Here is a 22,837-nt window from a genome sequence, read left to right as displayed (position 1 = left end):
AACAGAGTGTTTATTGGAAACAGAAATAAAGAGCACTGATTTATATGCAGAATGGAATAGGTACCAAAAGGGAAGGTTAGACACTAATGGTAGTGGCTTATTTATTAGTATAAAAGGCTTTGTAAAGTCTAATGAAATAAATAATTTGAATAGAAGATAATCTGGGTGAAGATAGGTGCCAAAGGTGGGCATAAAATAGTAATTGGATGTTACACTTTAATCTACACACACAAAGTATCAAAGTGGTGAAAACTTCAGAGAGAGCTGAGAGATTTCAGTCAGCCATATACAGACTGGAAGACACACTTATTTATAGTAGAAAGGTAGACACACGTTTGGAGTGGGATGCAGGGACAAATGATGATGTGCTGATCGTATTTTCTGAAAATTATTTAGAGCAGTTCAGAAGGAAACATTGGATCTGCTGGCAGCAAACAGGCATGAACTTAGTGTGTCATTAACCAGTGGTGTTCAAAAAAACGTTAAGAAAGGTAGAAAGATACATTCGCCTAAGAAGTGTGATAAAAATGGTTAGGCAAACGGCAAGTAGTAAGGGGTGTGCGTGCGTGCGTGCGTGTTTTGTACCACTGCTACTTGGCCACCCGCTGTCTCTTCTCCAGTGATGAGGGTCTGGGCTTAGAATAGTCCCGAGGTATTCCTGCCTGTCGTAAGAGGTGACTAAAAGTAGCCTCACACGTTTCAGCCTTTGTGTGATGGCCCCTGTAGGATTTGACCTCCATTTTTCCAAATTTTCCTGAAGAGCGAGCCAATAGGGAGAGGCACCTTACATGGTGCATAGTGTCAATCATGCGCTGAGACCTCTCGCATCCTTCGTCGACATGGAGCTGCACTTCTGCTCATTCTCCAGCTGTTGGGCGAGGTCACACTCCTGGGTGTTTTTTCCCCCAACCTCTGTGCAGTATCGCTTTCTGTGCTGTCAGCGATAATGGACTTGTTAGCTTGTTTGCGCCTGATATCCAGCACGGTAGCCAGTCCGTTGTGGTGGGGCCGCTATGTACCCTGTTGGTTGTAGCCCCCTGACCACACAGGGATCACTCTGCTGATGCCTGTGCCATTAACTCCCCACATATGCCAAGGAGTAGGTGCCCATCACCCAGGGGCATCGGGACTCCCGACAATGGCCATCCTGCCAGGTGGCCTTTGCTGCGGCTGGTTGGTGCCTGTGGAGAGGGCCCCTGGTCAGAGTGGGTGGCATGAGGGTGGATGACACACCATGGAGCATAGTACATCATCTCTTGCTGGTGGTCAAACACCAGCAGTCTCACTAAGCAGTCAAGGTCTAACTTCAATGTTAAGAAATACAACCCCAAATCGTCCCCCCACCCCCTCTCCCCCCGGTCACACCATGGGAGGAACGCCAGGAGGTTAAGGCAAAGTTTATTCACCTTGGTACCTCGTATGTACGAGAGTTGATGGGGAATTTTTGTTGTCAGTGAAACCTCGGTTTTTTTGTGAAGCATTTAGACGACAAGTTTGAGGAGGTGGAGGGCTTCTGCAAAATGCAGTCAGGGTCAGTCTTGATAAAAACAGCATCCTCTGCCCAGTCACACACTACTCACCTGTGACAAGCTGGGGGATGTTTCTGTTTCCATCACGCCCCATAAGAGCTTAAATATGGTCCAGGGTATCGTATTTCGCAGGAACCTTCTTTTGCAGTTTGACGATGAGCTGCGCGTCAATTTAGAGCGGCAAGGTGTCCATTTCTTCTGGCGCATCCACAAGGGTCCGAAGGATAATAAAGTTGCCACTGGTGCCTTCATCTTGGCCTTCGAGGTGACACATTGACCAAGAAGGTAAAGGTGATGGTCTACTGCTGTGATGTCAAGCCATATATCCCTCCCCTAATGCAGTGCTTTAAGTGCTGGAAGTTTGGCCATATGTCTTCCCACTGTACTTCCAGCGTCACCTGTTGGGATTGTGGATGTGCTTCACTCCCAGTACTTCCTGTGTCCCGCCTCCCATCTGTGTCAACTGCAGAGAGTACCATTCGCCTTGCTTGCCAGACTGTTGGATTCTCCAGAAAGAAAGAAAAATAATGGAATACTAGACCCTGGACCGACTGACCTACACTGAGGCTAAGAGAAAATATGAGAGGCTACATCCTGTGCGTATGACATCAACCTACACCGCCGCTACAACAGTGGTTCTACAATCATCTGTTCCGCTGCGTACAGTTGGCTCTCAGAGCCATCAGACTCCACCTGCCCCCTTGATGGTGGGGGGCACTTCCCTCCCTGTTGCTCCTGCACAACCTCCTTCAGGAGAAACACCCCTCCAACCACCGGGGACGTCAGTCCCCACTTCTCAGCCGGAGAAGCATATGTCTCCTTCGGCTCCTCTTGCCAGGAAGGGATCCCTTCGGTCACTCCCTTCCCAGGTTCCTACCAGTGGCAAAGCTGACTCCCGCCAGTGGCTCAAGCAGCCACAGGTATCTAGCTGGTCATAAAGCTTCACGGTCCTCAGTCCCTGAGACTAAATCAGTAAAGCCCTCCCAGCTGGACAAACCAAAGGAGCAGTGAGAGAAAACTAAAAAGAAAAAGACCCCAAAGAACTGAGGCACTGTGGTGGCACCCACACCACCACTAACTACAAGCTCTGTGTCTGAGGATGATGTGGCAATTCTGGCATCCGCTGAGGACCTAGATCTCGCTGGACCCTCAGACACAATGGATGTCAATCGCACCGGTACTCATCAGGTGGCAGCAGGTGTCCCTGAGGCATAGACTGCCTCATTGAGTGTTTCATGCCTTCCCAGTCTCATGATCACATAATCCTCCAGTGCGGCCGTTTTTTTTTTTCCACCACCTGGGTGAGGTATGGCAACTGTTAAGCTTTACACCTGCTTTCTGCATTGCCCTCCAGGAAATCTGGTTCCCGGCAACACAGACCCCTGCCCTCCATGGCTATAAGGGAAATTACGGGAACCATAATGACTGAAATAGTGTGTCAGGTGTAGTTTGTCTCTATGTCCTGAACTAAATATGTAGTGAACCTGTGCCCCTTCAAAACCCCTCTTGAAGCTGTAGCTGTCAGGATAAGGATGACGGAGGAAATAACTGTCTGCAATGTATATCTCCCTCCAGATGGTGCAGTACCCCTGAATGTATTGGCTGCACTGATGAATGAACTCCCTAAACCTTTCCTACTCCTGGGAGATTTTAACACACATGTGGGGTGGCGCCATGCTTACTGGTGGAGGGAGGGAGGTTGAAAATTTACTGTCACTACTTGACCTCTGCCTCTTAAATACAGGTGCCTCCACACATTTCAGTGAGGCACATGGCACATATTCGGCCACTGATCTTCTGGTTTGCAGTCCTGGCCCTCTCCCATCTATCCACTGGAGAGCACATGAAGACCTGTGTGGTAGTGACCATTTGCCCATATTCCTGTCACTTCCCCAGCATCATGCCCACGGACACCTACCCATTTGGACATTCAACAAGTCAGACTGGGAAGTCTTCACATCTGCTGTCACCGCCGAATCTCTCCCCCACATGGTGACATCAATGTTGTCGTCGACCAGGTCACTACAATGATCGTTTCTGCAGTGGAAAACGTGATCCCTCATTCTCTAGGGTGCTCCTGGCGAAAGACAGTCCCTTGGTGGTCTTTGGAAGTCACTGAGGCAATTAAAGAGCGTCGGTGAGCACTAAAGTGACATAAGCGGCTCCCTTCCCTAGAGCACCTAGTAGCCTTTAAGCGGCTCCGTGACCACGTTCGCCAGCTTAGAAAATGACGGAAACAGGAGTGTTGGGAGAGATACGTGTCTACCATTTGGTGCCATACGTCATCTTCCCAAGTCTGGACGAAGATCAGACGTTTTTTTTGTGTACCAGACCTCTGACAGGTGTCCCTGGCATTAACATGAATGGCATGTTATGTACCAACACAAACGCGATTGCCAAACACTTTGCTGAGCATTATGCTCGAGCGTCTGCATCGGGCAACTACCCCCCAGCCTTTTGCACCCTCAAACGGTGGATGGAAAGGGAATTCCTCTTGTTCATTCTGAACCCTATAATGTCTAATTTACAGAGTGGGAGCTCCTCAGCACCCTTGCACATTGCCCCGACACAGCTCCTGGGCCATATTGGATCAACAGTCAGATGATTAAATATCTCTTGTCTGACTACAAGCGACATCTCACCATCATCTTCAACCGGATCTGGTGCGATGCCGTCTTTCCATCGCAATGATGGGAGAGCACCATCGTTCTGGTGCTCAAACCCGGTCAAAACCCACTTGATGTGGATAGCTACCAGCCCATCAGCCTCACCCACTTTCCTTTTGTAAGCTGCTGGAACGGAACGTATGGTGTGTCGGCGGTTGGGTTGGGTCCTGGAGTCAGGTGGCCTACCACTGATAACCTTGTGTCCGTCGAGTTTGCCATCTGTACAGCCTTTTTCAGACGCCAGCACCTGGTTGCTGTCTTTTTTTACTTCCGTAAAGCATACGACATGACCTTGCCACATTGTATGAGTGGGGTCTCCCGGGCCCGCTCCCGATTTCTGTCCAAAACTTCCTGTTGCTCTGTACTTTCCATGTCCAAGGTCCAAGTTGATGCCTCCCATAGTGCCCCTCCGCCCCCCTCCCGCCCACTCCAACCCACACCTCTGTATTCAGGAGAACGGTATTCTACAGGGCTACGTATTGAGTGTCTCTGTTTTTAGTGGCTATTAATGGCCTAGCGGCAGCTGTAGGGCCGTTGGTCTCACCTTCTCTGTATGCGGATGACTAATTCATTTTGTACTGCTCCTCCAGTACTGGTGTTGCTTAGCAGCAGCTAAAGGCACAGTCATGGGCTCTAGCCCATGGCTTTCATTTTTCAGCCACGAAGTCGTGTGTCATGCATTTCTGTCAGCATTGCACTGTTCATCCAGAACCAGAACTTTACCTTAATGACGATCCACTCACTGTAGTGGAAACATATCGATTTTTAGGACTGGTTTTAGATGCCTGATAGTGGAATTATTTTAATTGGAACGAGGGACCAAATGACCAAGCAGTTTGGTCAGTCTCACCTCCCCCCCACCCCACCCCCCCTTTCAAAACCAACCAACCAACTGACGAATCGTACAGCTAATACTCGAAATAACTCTGAACACAATTGCTTCAAACCACATTCAGTGATACAATACTCTGACATCATATGTGGTTATGATTCAAAACATAATTTACATGTTATTGTAAGCCATGTGGTTCATAAGTAAGGGCAGTGGAACACATTATGAAGTTTGAGGAGGACACATCATGATTCAATAATAATATTACATATCTAGTACAAAATCAGAGATGACTGCACAGCAGCTTCAAACAAAGCAGAACCACTGCTGACAAAGTAGAATGTAGTCAAAATAAGCAAAAGGACAGCTCGAATCTGAAAGCATGAACTGTTGACTTCACAAAAATCCAAGAACATTTTGGTCCTATCAGTTAAGGAAACGGTCTACAACTTCTTCTTCTTCTTCCCAAATGCTCATTCTACATTATGGCACCCAAAACAATGATTAAACAAAGACCAAAATACTAAATTCTGTTTTTGAAACTTGCACCAAAGTAGTTTGTAATGCAGTTCCTTCATTTTTCTGGCAAGTGAATCTGAAAAGACACAAAAGCATGAGTGTGGAATTAACTGAAATCAGTTGATAGAAGAAAGGCCACAGTATGTTGTTGGGTGTCAGTTATATTGTTTCTTGAATACAGGAGGATCTCACCCCCTTGTTTAGAAGAAGGTGCTGGTTGTTCCAGTCGATAGGAAGAGTCAGAAGACCGATATCACTAAGATTGATTTCGTATCAAATTTTGTAACATAGGTAGTACTGGTTTGTGAATGCTTTATCAAGAGACTAACAGACTTCCATGTAGGTATTAACATGGTTTACACTAGCACTGATCTCGTTAAACCCAGCTTAATATATGAGATCCAGAAGCCAACAGACAGTGGTTGATCCTGTGGTTTGTAGTCTTCCAGAAAGCATTTGATACAGTTCTGTACAGTCACCTAGATAACAAAATATGTGCATGTAGAATATTCAGAAATTAGTGATATGGCACAGTGGTAAGACACTGTACTGGCATACAGGAGGATGATTATTCAAATCTCCATCCGACCACCCAGTGTAGATTTTCCATTGCTTCCTTAAATTGCCTAAGACCAATGCTGGTATGGTTGTCCATACATATTACCTTACTTTTAATTTATTTTTCAAATCATTTTAAGATTTAATACAATTGTGCCTTTGTCCTCTGCTACTACTTGAAGATGCAAAGTCAATGTGCCTAGTTCATCGTCATATAGCAGGGGTATTCTGTCACAGTGGCACCCACATTCACCTCTTCCTCATTTTATCACATGAACCATATTCAGCTTCATCAAATAACAATAAAGTCATTAATTCATTTAGCATCACACAGAAAGCTCTTCTGTGTTATCAACCAAGAAATAATACCACCAGAAGAAAAACTTCAAAATCAAACACTTCGTTCATGCTTTTAACTTTTTAATAATACTGAGATGTTTAAAACTAACATGAATGAAATTTTAATAAAGTACACTGTCCAGTCCACTCAGTAAATATGGTACTAAAAATTTGTATGAGAAGTCATTGTCTCTACTAATATGCATTCAGATTGGTGATTGTCTAAACTATGAATGGCCGCTCTTATGTGTAAAAATATGTAAATGGAGCAATGAATTTCACTCGTCTTCTATCTAAACTTGACTAATATTAAAGTCTCCCATTTCAAATTTCGTAAGTAAAATATTCGAAACTCATCATGTTGCTACTTTGTATTTTGAGCATCTTTCTCACATTTCTTCTTATCGCCTCTTTAGTTTGATTGTTGTGACTAAAAAGCGTATTTTCTTTTCGTTCTGACATTGAGTTAGGTTCTTTTTTCATTACAAATTTATGAGGTACACAACCTGTGTGGTCATGAAGAATTTTGTTCATTGTATATTGTAAATTATGGATCTGAAATCCCCAGCTCCTACAACTCTCATGGATACACCTCTCAAAGAATGTCCTGGTTGTATCATAGGAAATAAAATATCAAGGAAGTAAAAATTGTCCTAAACCGACTATGGCACATTGTCAGATAATACACATGCTTCTTTCAGCTAAAATAGTTCCACATATCTCGCAAACACGTACAACGCTACAAATATATATTTCCATACTCCTGCACTTTAAGCAAGGTGAGAAGAGTCAGGGGCAGCACCACAGCAAGGCCAGAGAGAGGAAGCGACAGTGATTTATAAGTGTAACTTATCTCTAATGCTTTGCCTTCTTTCCCACGTTTGATTACACAGTATCTAACGTAATTGATTCTGTTTACATGTAAATTAATGTACTATGTGTATCTCAGTAAAGTAAATTATAATGTATTTCATTTCCACAGTGATGATACACCTCAGCTACGACATCGAAGGCATGAGCGCCAGGAGCGGCTTTTGAGGCTGACAGGACGTATACGTGAAATAAAGCGTAAACAAGAAGCTGCCGAACGTTCAGAACAACTGTGGAGGTCTCTGTCAAAGCCATTAGCTGTTGGTTTTGGTCTTGGGCTTGTTATGGGCGGAGGCTGGATTGCTTACTGTTACTTCTCTAACCGTGTTTGATCAAGAGAGAGATCATCAAACCCTGGAGGTGTTTGTGCTGCACTGTCGGCATATAGGATATCTCTTTTCAGTGTAATACATTAATTTATGCATGTTGGGTAATGATGTCACTGTGGTTAAATTACTGCGGACTGGTTGGTGTTTTATAAATGCTAAACAGACTGTGTTAGTTGGGAGCGATTATGACATTTTCATTATTTCTGCTAGCATTAAGTCTGTGTTTTTTGTCCACTGACTCTTTGAGATGAATAGTTGGCAAATGTTGTGTGCAGGTGTTTCCAAAAATGTAACTGGTGATGTTTGTCCCATTGAGAAAATGGTGTTCAGTGACGGTTTTGGAGTATAGATACTATCGGTTGACAAACATTGCCCTGGGTAAACGTGATGTACTGCGTTACATCATATAGGAGTTAAATTTGCTGCGTGGGCTGCCCCCTTATTGGATTGGATGTTTTTTAAAAATATACTTAAAAGTAATTTTTAAATGTTTTGCTCCAGGAATTTTTCTTGTCTTTTCTTCTACAACATTCGAAATGTGGTCAACTTTTAAAGAAAACAAACCTCTCAAAGTGTCAATTATTGTGTGTTGCAAGTGAAGTGGAACAAGACCTGTTATTTTGTTTAGAAGTGCATCAAATATGTAAGTGTTTGGCTGTTACTAATAAATTGCTCCTCTTGGCAAAATTTAGAGCAATCCATCTTTTTGTTGGTAGGCATTCTGTGTGACCTTGAAATCATTTATCTTTCTTACTTGTAATTTCAAACCAATACAGATGAATTACAGGAATTAAACAAGCATTAGTTTAGACAGTAGTCTTATTCTGTTGTTCACTTGGTACAGTGGAGCATATGTTTCTTATTTTAAAAATAACTACTGCTGATATTGCATTCACAAATCACCAACTCCATTACCCAAAATTTATTGTTATTAGAGGGGTTCTTGAGTTGTACACACTTTGTGTAAACCTTCACCTGTTAGCCACCAAATTTAGAGATGTACTGGGGTGGGGGCAATTTCTTGCTGTTGAGGCTGTATGGATTTTTATTCAACATAGTGATGAAAGGAAAATGGTCAGATTCGAAGGAACGAAAAAAAAAAAAAATTTTGTGATACAGCAGCCGTGTTGTTCTTTCATACCTTTGTCACAAATGTGAGTTTATTGGGAATGAGTGGTGATGTGTTTTGCTGCTTGTATTATCATTTCAGTAATGCACAAATTTTTGTTAAGATTTTGTATTTTATTACTTGAAAAGTTTAATGTTCAGTGTGAGTGCCTGTAAATTTCTCACCTTAGGTGGGGAGCCTGTATATGAAAATTTTCCTTTTATTTCTGCTGAGCTGTAAATCTTTTTGTGCTAGTAAATATTTTATTTATGTAGTTATTTTTATGACGACTAGTATTTACAGGTTATGTTTTGGACCAGAGTTTGGAATTGCCTGTACTATAGTAGAGTTAAGCGTGTGAATGGATATTCTGTTAAACTAGTTTATATTTATTTCAGGTTACCTATTCAAAAATTAATCTATATAATGTAGTATAGTTGTTTTATTCATAAATATTTATAAAGCAAAGCATTTAATGTGTAATATCACTTCAGTTATCTTTCTTGTTTCTATCAACAAAAAGATTACATTCCCAGTTGTCAGTTGAATGTGTAATCATTAATTTCAGTGTTTGTGGCAGTGATATTTGGGGGGGGGGGGGGGAGAGACTGTGGTTGAATGTGAAAAAAAGGGAGGGATGTATTTGTGTGTTCGCCTTTTTAAGTATAGGGTGAATTTTAAAATTGCAGATCTAGTTATATGTTCTACTATTCTTGCTCAAAAATACTTCAGTTTTCTGCAACTTACAACAAGATAGACGGTTGAAATAACCTTTATTTCCAAGTAGTAAATTGGGCAGACGATACAGTTGGTTTCTTAAACAGGTAAAAGAAGCTGCTAGTCAGCCGATGAGGACATTAATAATTGTAAAACGAACATTTGCAAATTGCAAAATTTTTTGATCAGCTTAGTAATCAAGAACTTATAAATCACGGTCCACCCAAAATTTTAATCGTGTACTGTATCATTTCTGAACAGTTTTTAGTAGTATCAAAAAGTCCACATTCCAGAAGGGAAAAGTCACTGGAGTATCATTATCGTTGTCTGTTAGGCTAGAAACAAGGTGTGAAAATGAGTGTTCAGTTCCATGTATGTACCTAACATACAGTTTCGTCACTGGAAGTAGAATTCTCATTAGCTGATACTGCAGAAATAGTTAATAACTGAAAAGCTGAAGTTTGTACAGATTCTTTCCTTCTCCTGAAGCTCATAGCACTTTTTGATGGCTTTTTTTCCCCTTTACTCTTATAAAAAATTACTAAAGAGCAGAGATTTAATGTAGACGTGGAGAAGGGAATGATGTATGCATTTTGTGGTTTATTACCCAGTAATTGAAGATATTGTTATTTAAAGACTGAAGACTGTCAACTAGTTTTGGTTAGTGACTGGCTGGCTGTTGTGTGAGAGAAATTTTGTCCATATTACTTATACTATTAAAGGGTAGGCTTGTTTCAAGTGTAAACATAAAGTAAAGGAGGATCAGAATGGGTTTGCCAAAGATGAAAACATGTCACAGAGTATTAAGATAATCGACTTTATGTGTGATTTTTATTTCCATAATTTCTAAATAATGTGTTTATGTAGTGGTAGTAGTAATCACATGAAATGCCGCAGTTTTACGCAGGCTCGTATAATTTGAAGTGCTATCAGAATATTGCTGTACACTCCGAAGCTTGTAATTTACAGAAAATTGAAGTTGTGCACATAATACATCTGATGGCATCCCAGATCTATAAATCTTTAGGCTTGTTTGATGTAATTAATATTGCATTCCAGTTTATCTTGCAGTTACCTATGTATGTTTGTGTTATTCACATACAGAAAGTAATATTTCAGGAATATAACGGGTATTTGATGTCAAACTTACTTTCTTCCTTTTATGTTAAAGTCACTCAAGCCTATTATAGTGCTAATATTTAATTGATTCCAGTGGAAAAAATACTGTGTATAGTGAATTTTATTGGTGTAATTGTCTTTCAAATCAAAGTTCGTTCTCTGAATCTCAGTATGTAATATCTTCTGTAATTTCAGTTAAATGAATCTCATTTAAGTATAGTTTCCCCTACGTTGCTCTTTTGTAGAGCATCTGAAACGTTCATTTAGCAGTGAAATGGAGGAGATTGGCAGTATTGTGTTCTTCAGAAGCTATCAGCATTTGCTGTTATAACATATACGTTCCAGTATCTCTTTTGTGTTTGCATGGTTGTTTTAACAATAGATTCGTTAAAAACTTATATATCTAGTCCCACATGACATTTCCAAGCAGTCATTCAGCAGAAAATGTACTGCTTCCAGGACTGGAGTTTCTGAGAACAAATTGGTCCCCAAACTTTACACTGTGGCAAGTCAGAGGTAGAAAGCAAACAATTAGTAAAATCAAAAATTGGTGCCTTCTGTTAGGACAAGCAGGAGATGGTTGAAAACCGTATCAGTACAAATAAAACAGTACGAACAGTTTTATCTAATTTTCATTGTGTATTGTGGATCACATGAGAATGGTGTGTAATAGAGGGATTTGTCCAGCACTGAGCTGTTTCCATTTCTCTCCTGTTATTGCTTTCATTCTTTAGGCCACCTAGTATATTGTCACAGTTTGAATATTATTTGGAAGGGTGCAGAAATTTTGGTGGATCAGTCACTTAATTTCAGTTCATAATAAATTGAGAGAGGTTTTCCTTTTTCATGTGGAGTTTTTCATTTCTGAACTGTGATAGACACATTCAGTAATGTCACAGAAGCTGTCTAGCAAATAAATAGTGTAATATTTGTAAGCATAATGCAGCACTGTCCCATGATGGGAAGTGAGAAGTGTTATATCCTGGCAGGCTTGGCTTGACAGAGGTTACAGTTTTTCTTTTCTTGAATGCTTCCATACCACACACAAGAAATATTCAGTTGTTTTGTTGTTTGACATGTTTGCGGAGTTCCAAAAAATAATCTTCAGTACAATCACAGTAACTTTCTGGGGTCTTGCTGGATTCCCTTAAATTGTTTTGTTAATGTGTTTTTTTGTGTAACATGTTGCAACGAAAATTTCCCAAAGGTAGCAACAACTTCTATTACTTGTTGCATATTTCATTGAAAATTTTGGGAGGTGGGACATTAAATTCAAAAGTGATAAATGTGATAGAGAAGCAAGATGACAGATTGGAATTTGTTTCTGTATAACTGTGTCCTGTGTTTGCATTCAAGTATTACTATTTCATTGAATTATACATTATTTGATTGAAAGATGAGAAGTTTGTCTCAGCAAAGGAGTGCTGTTCACATGTAATTCTAACTGCTGCATCAAGTATTTCTTTGACATTAGATGTGCTCGGGACCAAACTGCCACACTGTGGAAGTGACATAAAAGCGCACAAGTACGAACTTTTTTCAACCTGCCATGGTTGTGTAGATGCACATCAAAGTTTCAGCAAGATAAAAGTAATATATGATTGAGAAATTTGCTTAAGAACTGCCAGTTGATTTCAAAGTTTATTCTCATAACTCCCTACTGAACAGCAAATGCATATTTCCATTAATTATGTTTGATCTGTGAAATCAAGTGGCGGCATAGCGTGCAAACACTGCAGCTCCTCCTATCTATAAAATTTTACGAATAACTACTTTCCTTGTTGTTTTACATGCAGTTTTAATTTATTTTAAAATTTCAAAAATGCTTTCTATACCTGTTCTCTCTAAACTTTATACATACCCCTAACAAACAAGTGTGTTCACTATAGTTGAACTCATCCTTAATACTGAGCTGTGAAAAGGGACATAATGTAACTTGTAATTTGTGCATTCCTGCTATTAGTAGTACACACTTTTTGAAGTTTTTTACAAAATCAGACAATTATAAATCATTGGAAACTGTCTGCTAACAAAGACTGGGTCATATTTTTGTAAAAAAAGGAAGTTGAACTTTGTAAATGAACTAAACTGAATATAATGACAACCATATACCGGATATCTTCCCCCTATTGTGTCAGAATTTGACTGACAAATGGTTGAGTTTCGAAATAATGTTTGTGTATTTAAATAGTGTGTCCATGGAACTGAGAGCTTTTGTTTTGGGGATTTGTTTACCTTGTCTGAGGAACTGTTGTGATCTTCATCAATAAAATACAGTTTTACCGTTTGTATCTGCTAGTGTAAGGATCCCCATAGGTATGCGAAAAGGGGGAAGTTACTAGTATCAGTTAAGTCTGTTGTTCTCACTGTTAGTATGATAAGTGTTAGATCTTTTGTGTACAAATTGTATTTCAAATTCTGTGTCATTAGTTGCATGAGAGATGTGAACATCAAAAAATAAAAAGAAAAAAGAAATTAAGCCATTTCACAATTCTGTCTATTTTGAGCCATCCCTCACAGTTTATTCCAGATGTTTCTTTGCAGGCCCAGCAAGAAGAGGAGGAAGAGCAACACGGAAGAAGCAGTCTCCAGCTGTGACAGTGGTTCTAGTAAGCAGCAGTAAATATCCCATTTCATTTCTGTACAGTATGGCATATTCTGTGCTAGAAAAATCCTACATTCTTACTGATCTGAAGTTGGCAATTTCAGTAGACCATTTTGATATGTGTTGTTAAATGCAAAACAACCAAGCTCTGGATATTTTTATATAATATTTTTCTGCAACTTGGGTTACTCTCTGTGCATAACAGAAAAATAAATGTACCTAGTGTTACATGCCGTGGTGCACATGTGGCTGAAAGGGAGTAAGTGATGTTTTATATCAGTTCATTACTCAAGGTATTTACAAAGTGGTGACCAAAAAATATGACTGTTGAAAATGTGTGACTTTTCCAATGTTGTAACTTAGAGTTGTAATTAATTGAAAACTCTCGTAATTTTGGATATTTTTTGCTTGTCATTTGAAAACTATATAATGATATGTTTGAGTGCCCTCGTGTGGCATCACATGAATGACTAAAAGGAAAAAGAAATGGCCTTTGAAAATGGAATAACAGTAGTAAATATTACCAGTTCTTTCCCTTAAGTATAGTGTTTCTTTGAGGTACTTGGTGCCACGAAGAAATTTCTACACTGATTTTAATGAATGATGCTACCAAAATTGTGTACAATTTTTATTATTTTTTATTTTATTATTATTTAATGAAGTTGTTAATATTAATGTACATCATCATAAGAATGAATTAGTGTCCATGTTAGTACCGAATTTGCTGGTAGTGGAGATTCTGCTCCACATGCTGATAAAAAAAGTAAGTTTACAAAGTATCTTGTATGGAATTATAGACTTTTATCAGTATTTTGTAAGTTTGTCTGAGTTTACTGATGTGTAATTATATTTACACATTTTGTCATAAATGATAGAAATCTTATTTGATGTGGTGCACTATCAAAGAAAACTTCCAGTTTACATGCCTAGTTCCTCTACTAATTGTGTAAGTTCTTTCTCAACTGCTTATGGCTCTGACCGAACTATAGTAATTTGCACCCAATAAGAGTTAAAATTTACCCTGCAAATTTAGAGAAAGTGAAAGTTATAGTGCAAGTATCTCCTCCCCTCTCCCCCCCCCCCCCCCCCCCCCTCTCTCTCTCTCTCTCTCTCTCTCTCTCTCTCTCTCTCTCTCTCTCTCTCTCTCCCTCTCTCTCGGGGAGGGGGCGACTACAGATTTGTAATAAGTAGAAAGAACATCTCAGTGTTTCTATTGCTTTTCTTTAAGAGATAATTTTATTTCTGTTTTAATATTTCTTGGCTTTTCATTGTTACAAGTGAAGTTCTGTGCTTTTTGTTTTTGAGACAGCACAAAAATATAATACAGTATTTTCAAGTTAGTGTTTGTTTCACAACTTGCCCCACCACACATTTAACACAAGGCATTGAAAGGATACAACATGCAATCATCACTGGCACCACCGTTCGTTGAATTCCACCTGACTTGATGCTAGCACGCGCTGGCCAATACCGTGGCTGCTTGCCAGGTACCTTTTTCAACTCTTCAGTTGTCCTAAGTGGTACCATCTCCTGACAGCAGACCATAGCTTCACTGTGCAGTGTCTGCCTTGTTAACTGGCTTTGATGATAATGTGTACACACTCGTAAGTTAACAATAAGCAGCTCAAACAATACACTTGTCATGAAATGCTTTGCTCATATCAAGCTGCCCCTTTTTTTTTATTTTAGGTTCCACATTTATTTATTTATTTATATTCTTACTTGTTGGCTGTCCTATCCCTTCAGCCTATCTGAATCATGGTCTTACAGATTTGCTTGCAGAAAGTTATTTCTAAAAGACTGGTTATTAGTATCCATACACCCTGAAAATGCTGTTTCTACTACATTTCCACAGACGAGAAACTTCAACATTCCCCTTATTAAGTAATGGCAAGCTAGTGAGTGAACCAACCAATTTCTACCCAGGATCACACTTAAATTAAATTGTAGTACAAAGAAAAAACAACATTCCTTTGTATGACAAGCCATTTTAAACTCCAGAGTGTCGTTTTTCCTCAAGTGCCTATTCTGGCTCTTACTCTAAGGAATTGGGTATTTTTCTACATTCTTGTTCTTAAACATGTCACTCAATTTCTAGCAATAATCTCATTCTCTGAATCAATCAACACCTTAAGCTTAATATCATATATATTGATTAAAACCTCAAGCATACACAATTTTTTGTGTACATTCTACCTATTTCTCAAGTAAACAATATCCTGATAGATATGTTTTATCATTTAACAAAGTGGCAGAGGACTTAAAATTCTTTGGTGGGGTTCAATTCTCCATCTGATCATCCAGATTAAGCTGTTCTATGGTTTCTTTAAATCTATTATGGCTAATGATGAGATCCTTTGGAACAGACATGGCTGCTTTCTGCCCCCCAATCCAAGCTTGTGTTCCTTATTTAACAACTTTTGTAAGCCTGCTAATCTGGAACTTGTCTTCGGTAGTTACATAGCTACTCATCTTGAGTTGTCCCTGTATCAGTGGACTTGATGGACGCATGTTAAACAAAGTACACCATAAAGCAATAACTGAGATTTGCTCTCTTCATATTTATTTAAACTCGGTGTTCCTTGTCTGGTGAGCAGCTTTAAGAAGCAGTAGTCTAAATTTTCAAATGAGGTTATCAAGTTACACTAATCAGCACAATATTGCAAAGTTCTCTGGTGGCCTGCTAATACATAAATTTACACAATTCTGACATGTACCGTACATTTTAATAGTTAAATAGATATTGCCTACATGATATGAATATAATGACTGCTGAAACAGCAACTCACACACAAAGTTGTCTACATTTTTATTGATAACTGGTAAAATAGTAGCTACAAAGAAAAAACTAAACTCCTCCCGAACAGGCCATGAAGGCCCAACAGTACCGACTGGCCGCCATGTCATCCTCAGCCCGTAGGCATCATCGGATGCCGATATGGCGGGGCATGTGGTCAGCACACCACTCTCCCGGCCGTATGTCAGTTTCCGAGTGCGCAGCCGCTACTTCTCAATCAAGTAGCTCCTCAGTTTGCCTCACGAGGGCTGAGTGCACCTCACTTGCCAACAGCGCTCGGCAGACCAAATGGTCACCCATTCAAGTGCTAGCCCAGTCTGACAGTGCTTAACTTTGGTGATCTGATGGGAACCAGTGTTATCAGTGCGGCGAGGTCAGTGGCAAAATAGTAACTACAGGCTGTCGACTTAATGAATGCATACTACTGATAGCGTGGTGCTCTGCTCCACTCTTATTTATTGACAAGTGTAAAATCAGAAATCACAAAACTGTAAAATATACACACATAAATACATTACATTAAATAATGTCATATACATGGGAAAATTAAGAGAAACTGACTCAATAAGCAATTATATAAGTGTGTTTAATTATGATTAGTGTAACTAGAAAATATCAAAAATAGTTAGTACTGGTTTATGAGCACACAAGGGTTACCAAACCCCACCACAAAGTTTAAAGAAAGTGATATTTTCTAATTGAGATCCCCCCCCCACAGGCACGCGCGCAGCGCGCGCCCACACACACACAGTCTTGTGTGTGAGCTGCGTTTGCGTGAGTGTGTGTGTGTATGTGTGTCTATTATTGACAAAGGCCTTAATGGCAAAAAGCTTTAATTTTGAGAGTCTTTTTGTTGTGCCTGTCTGCAACTGTGTCTCCACATTCCATCCAGGATTTTCCATTGTTTTGTTTTGAAATGAGCTATACGAATTTAGAAACAAACCACTATTTGCTCATAGAAAACTGCATCTTCATGTGGTTTGCATGTATTGTAAATCATGAATATTCATTTGACACTTTAGCTGTCATAAGCTTAGCGATGGATGTTTCACCTCCCAGGCAAAGACTGGCCCGGCCAGTTCGTGTTATTGAAACACTTTTCAAATCGTGTCAAAAAAAAGTTATTTGCTCCATATTTAATAGAGGCCCTCATATGACATTGTGAAAAAAAGGCAAAATTGGGGATGCCAGCAGAAATATTGTCTCAGTGCGCCACATGGATGTCTATCACTACAGTTTAGTCATTGCCCAGTGAGAATTAGAAATAAATTACTTGTTAACAGTACGTAATGTATAAAAGAAAAGAAGGGAAATGATCTTGTCCACAGTATGCAAGTTATTGAAGAGGCAAGTAGACATTAGAAAGTAAGTAAACAGTATTCAGCGCATCTGTGAATAACACTGTGGGGAGATACACTTGTACTTTCCACAGAATGTAACTGCCCTCTTTACTCATGTCACAGCTTCAGACTATTCATGCATTTTAGCAATCTTCACAAAACACTCCCTGCACCTCTTTTGCACTTTTCTGTTTAGTTCATATTTTTTATTCATAAATGTTTGGCAGTGGCATCTTTCGTTACCTGATCTTGGACCAAGGTACTGTTGTGATCTTTCTTGGTCCTTGGAGACTGTTTACAATTCGTGCTCGGTTGACTGTCCAAGAGGATGTTGCATAATTTCAGTTCTGAAGTACCTTATTTACATTATGTTTAAGTTAATTTCCTAACCAATATCGATGCATTGGCCACTGAAATACTCAAGAGGAATTCAAAGTTGAGTTTGTGGTACGATCTAATGGTTTTTCATGGTGAGATGTAACTAGCCACTTGATCTGAAACATCTGTCCTTTCCCTCCTTCATTTTATTCAGAAATGGCTGTTGGTTTTAATTTTTCATTTCCAAATTGGTCTTTGCCTGATGGAGCCATATCCAACACTGGCCCTCTGTCCTGCAATTTTCCAACTACATTGCCATCAGGTGACTCTTTATCTCCCCTTCCCCCTTTCTAATGTTTCTATTCATAATTGCTGTAAGATGCCTGATATTGTGTCTGTGTCCCCACCAAATTGTCTTCTTTTCAAGGAGTTGTTTTGTGAAAGGAACTTACGTGTAATAGTCACCTGTTGTAAGTTTGGTAAACTCGCAACTGTTGTGAGTTTGGTAAACTCGCAACTGTTGTGAGTTTGGTAAACTCGCAACTGTTGTGAGTTTGGTAAACTCGCAGCTGTTGTGAGTTTGGTAAACTCGCAGCTGTTGTGAGTTTGGTAAACTCGCAACTGTTGTGAGTTTGGTAAACTCGCAACTGTTGTGAGTTTGGTAAACTCGCAGCTGTTGTGAGTTTGGTAAACTCGCAGCTGTTGTGAGTTTGGTAAACTCGCAACTGTTGTGAGTTTGGTAAACTCGCAACTGTTGTGAGTTTGGTAAACTCGCAACTGTTGTGAGTTTGGTAAACTCGCAACTGTTGCAAAATGTTGACGATAATTTTTAACTTTTGTAAACACACACATTCACCATTTGTTATTATTATTATTATTATTATTATTATTATAACAGAAAAGAAAATGGGTTCTGACTGTGAAGATGCTTCATGAAAATAACCCAAAAATACATACATGTGCTCCAGAAACTTTCCATGATAAAGAGAAACTCCTGGAGCTTATAAATCTGTGTTAGAAGAGCTCTACACTGAAGTTGGGAAAGGTATAAAAAATTTTTGTCAGAATAACATGTGAAAAATTAGAAAAACTTGTGAGTCTAGTAGCTCCGCTTGTTGTTGTTGTTGTTGTTGTTGTTGTGTTGGTGGTCTTCAGTCCTGAGACTGGTTTGATGCAGCTCTCCATGCTAATCTATCCTGTGCAAGCTTCTTCATCTCCCAGTACCTACTGCAACCTAGATCCTTCTGAATCTGCTTAGTGTATTCACCTCTTGGTCTCCCTCTACAATTTTTACCCTCCACGCTGCCCTCCAGTACTAAATTGGTGATCCCTTGATGCCTCAGAACATGTCCTACCAACCGATCTAGCTACTAATTCAGTGGAAAAGACAGATTTTAGAGCTGTAGTATTGCCTGCAGAACAGCGTATTGTAAACCTTTGATATGTGCCAACAAGTGACAGATATAGGAGTAGTTTAATGTACTCTCATCAAATATCAATGCCCAATATTAGTGAAACTATGCCGAGAGTGTGCTAAATTATCGCGAATATACTTAGATTTTTTGTGAAAGGAAATACTCAGGAGTCACCAGTGTATAAACACAAGAAGGAAACGAAGCAGACAACATGGTAGTGTGCATGTTCCAGTTATCCAACTCGGCTGTGTTTTTGCTTACTGATGATAAACTACAAACTCGAGACAAAACTTCCTTAAATTAGTTTTTCAAGCTCACAATTTCAAACAACTGTTGACAACAGTTGAAAACTAATTCAAATTTAGAGGTGAAAACAGTTGTCAGCTGAGCTTATTGGAGTTGGTTGTCAGTGTGGAAGTACCTTAACTCTGCTGTTGCCCTGTCGTATCAGTGATTCCGTATCATTTGGTCAACGAGTAAGTCAGATTATTAGTGGCTATCATTGACGGCCGACTACAGCTTTCGTGTTTGTCTTCTTGACTGGTCTTCAGAATAATCTGCACAATTGACTTGTCAGTAAGTCTGTAATAATTGTGATTGGTTCAAACATTTTCTTCTTCCTGTAATACTTTCTTTTTTTGTCAGGGCTGGTCTCGTTTCACTTCAGCCACATCAGTGCCTTTGTTGCTTATTAAATACTGTTAAACACCTACAATTCACCATCACCTTTAATTCCATTATCTCCTCATTTAATACGCACCAATTATTTATTATATTCTGGATATTGTTCCTTCAACTTGCCATCTCATTTGTTTTTGTCCTGCAGTGATGTTGTTGCACTGCTAAAACACACACACAAGAACTTAATTACACCACTATGTTTCAAGTGAGGCTATCACATTCAGAGGTTCACTGTTTGATGGCTTTACACACAACTGGTTTGAATCATACTTGACAAACAGAATGCAAAAGATTGTGCTGAATAATTCAGGCAATGTTGGAAAGATAGAACATTTTAGTAACTGGGAGGGGGTCAAAAGGGAGGCCCACAAGGTTCAATTAAATTTTCGGTCCACTCGTATGCCTTATATATGTGAGTGACCTCTCACTTAATATTCAACAAGCAAAATTGGCACTCTCTGCAGATGATACTAATGTTACAGTAGACCCCATTAGAGAGAAAGCAATAGAAGAGTTAGTAAGTGATATTTTTCACAGACTTATTAAGTGGTTGTCTGAAAATGGGGCTCTCCCTAAAATTTGAAAAATCGCACAATATCCAATTCTGTAAAAGAAATAGTCACACCAAGAACTGATGTTGCACATGAGTAGGAGTCAGTAAGTAGGGTAGAATGCTCCCAAACCTTTGGATGTATGTATTGATGAAAACTTGAACTGGAAGAAGCATATTGCTGAGCTTCTGAAGCAATTAAGTTCAGCTACTTTTGCTTTTCGTATAATTCCTAATTTTGGAAACAAACATATCAAACTCGTGACACATTCTGCATATTTCCACTCAATAATGTGGTATGGAATAATTTTTTGGGGGTAACTCATTACTTAAAAGGAAAGTATTGATTGCACAAAAGGGAGCAGTAAGAATAATATGTGATGTTCACCCATGGATGTCATGTAGGTGCCTCTTCAAGGAGCTAGTCATTTTAACTGTTCCATCACAGTACATATTTTCGTTAATGTAATTTGTCATAAATAATACGTCACCATTTGAGAAGAATGGTGATGTACATACTTACAACATTAGAGGGAAAAATGACCTTCATTACCCATTGTTAAAGCTGTCAGTGGCTCAGAGAAGAGTTCAATATGTAGCAATAAAAACTTTTGATCGTGTGGTGCCCAATAACTTAAAAATGTCTGATAGATAGTGAACCAAGTTTTTAACCTGATTTAAAATCGTTTCTCCTGGACAACTCCTATTCCATTGATGAATTTCTACTTAAAAACTTGTAACCAATTAAAAAAAACCTTGTTTTTAAGTGTAGTTGCATGAGTAGGAATAAAATGATATGTCCGTTAATGTTAATGTTCAGATGAGCTATGGAACATGTAACTAGCAGAAATAGGCTAGTGTACACTGACAGGTCTAAGCTGGGAGAAAACATGAGTTGTTCTTTGGCTTGCTCCATTCGTGCCTTCAACATTTGATTACCAAATGAATTAATTACATATGATGCAGAAGTGCCGGTGATCTTGAGACCACTGCTGCAGATAAGACAATTAGATCTACAAAATTCCTCATCTGCTCAGACTCCTTGCAAGCTAATCCAGAGCACATACCTGGCAGAAAAACCACTTCGGGGTATATTCCTTCACATGCAGCATGGTGACATTTCTCTGGGTACCACAACGTGAAGGGATTCAGGTCAATGAATTCAAAGATGCATCAGCCAAGGAGGCTTGCACAGTACTACAGTGGCTCAGTGTAAGTACACTCTTCATGCAGTGACCTCATTGTTGCGGCTAAGGACCCTGCATTGTTGGAGATGCAGTAAGAGGCAACAATTTGCTCCTGGTGCCACAGACCCCAATATAGTGGTGCAGCTCCACATTAGACGTAGTTGTCTGACACATGTGTTTATCCTTTAGCAAGACAACCTATCTATATGCAGGGCAGGTGATGTAAGAGTAACTCTATTTTGTACTTTATTTGCTGACTCTAGGGCAACACTGGAGTTACCTGACTCTTACCTTCCAGTTAGATTATTGGATCCGGGCTATTCCCTAAATTATCAGGGCATAGATTTTAACTACCATCAGAGCGGCTGGCTTTTTGTTGTGTGTGTGTGGCATAGATTTTAACACGTAAGTTGACAGAAATGCAGTTACTGTGGAGGATTCTATCAGAACATCTTCTAATTTTTTTATGCAAAAAGCTACTGGTGTGCTAAATATATATTTTCGTACCTTGTTGTTGTTCATTACAATTCTTAGAAGTCGACTTGGTGGAAATTTGAATTTTTTAAACAATGTGTAATTTAAAACACGTGGACAACTAAAAAAACAGCAAAATTTATAGTATATTTTTATTTTATGTGTTACAAAAATAACAGTAGATAGTTATAAAGATTAACAACATAACTATATATTTCATTTGTGAGAAATTGTATGCGAATTCAGCTTTGAGTTTACTACTCACTGTTGCACTCCCTGAGTCTTTGAAGGGAGAAACTTCACCACATTTTGATTTAAAAAAGGAACACGTACAAACTATTGACGCATTCTTATGAGGCTCTTAATCGTATTTTAATCACTTTAGACCTGCATGAATTTCATTCAGACCTTACTCGTACACTCCAAACAAATCAGAACACCACACTGTTGACACGGATTGCGCTGTTTTGCTCTTCAGATAAGAAGGGCAAACAGAAAATGTTTTTCATTTTTCAAAACTGTTCATTTTGTGTTTTAGGCTCATCTTGTATGTGAAACATTCTTCTGGTAATGTCACTCAACCCTCGTGGCAAGTGTACAATAGAAAGCCTACAGTTCATATGAGACTCAACTAGGTATCTTGCTAGTGTCTACAGGACGATCAATCTCATCATTACTTCTGCCTTTGGACAAGCTTGATGTACGACATAAGAATTCACATCACAAGCAGCATCCTCTAATATGAAGAAAATTACCATAGCTCATATTCTTGTCCATCAACTTGATGAATAAGTTGCACACTCATTTGAGACAGTTCACACCAACTTTTGTTTTGTATAAAACATGATGATCTCAGGATGTCCTGAATCATGATCGTTGTTTAT

The 22,837-nt window shown here is 39.3% G+C and overlaps 1 protein-coding gene across 5 annotated transcripts in view; it reads left to right on the top strand.

Annotated features, from left to right (window-relative positions):
- Positions 1–14,074, top strand: part of LOC124794625 (tyrosine-protein phosphatase non-receptor type 2-like) — a 75,031-nt gene extending 60,957 nt beyond the window's left edge. For 2 of the 5 annotated variants that reach the window (XM_047258123.1, XM_047258121.1), the window contains exon 9: positions 7,426–8,750. In XM_047258123.1, the coding sequence (XP_047114079.1) occupies positions 7,426–7,645 (220 nt within the window). In that variant the 3' untranslated portion in view covers positions 7,646–8,750. Of the gene's footprint in view, positions 1–7,425; positions 8,751–13,130 lie in introns of those variants that run through there. The other 3 variants (XR_007016589.1, XM_047258124.1, XM_047258122.1) reach the window with 3 other exon arrangements.
- Positions 14,075–22,837: the final 8,763 nt, after the last annotated feature.

Source organism: Schistocerca piceifrons, chromosome 4, assembly GCF_021461385.2.
Source record: "Schistocerca piceifrons isolate TAMUIC-IGC-003096 chromosome 4, iqSchPice1.1, whole genome shotgun sequence".
Classification (NCBI taxonomy): domain Eukaryota; kingdom Metazoa; phylum Arthropoda; class Insecta; order Orthoptera; family Acrididae; genus Schistocerca; species Schistocerca piceifrons.
This window is presented reverse-complemented; position numbering and strand designations above follow the sequence as displayed.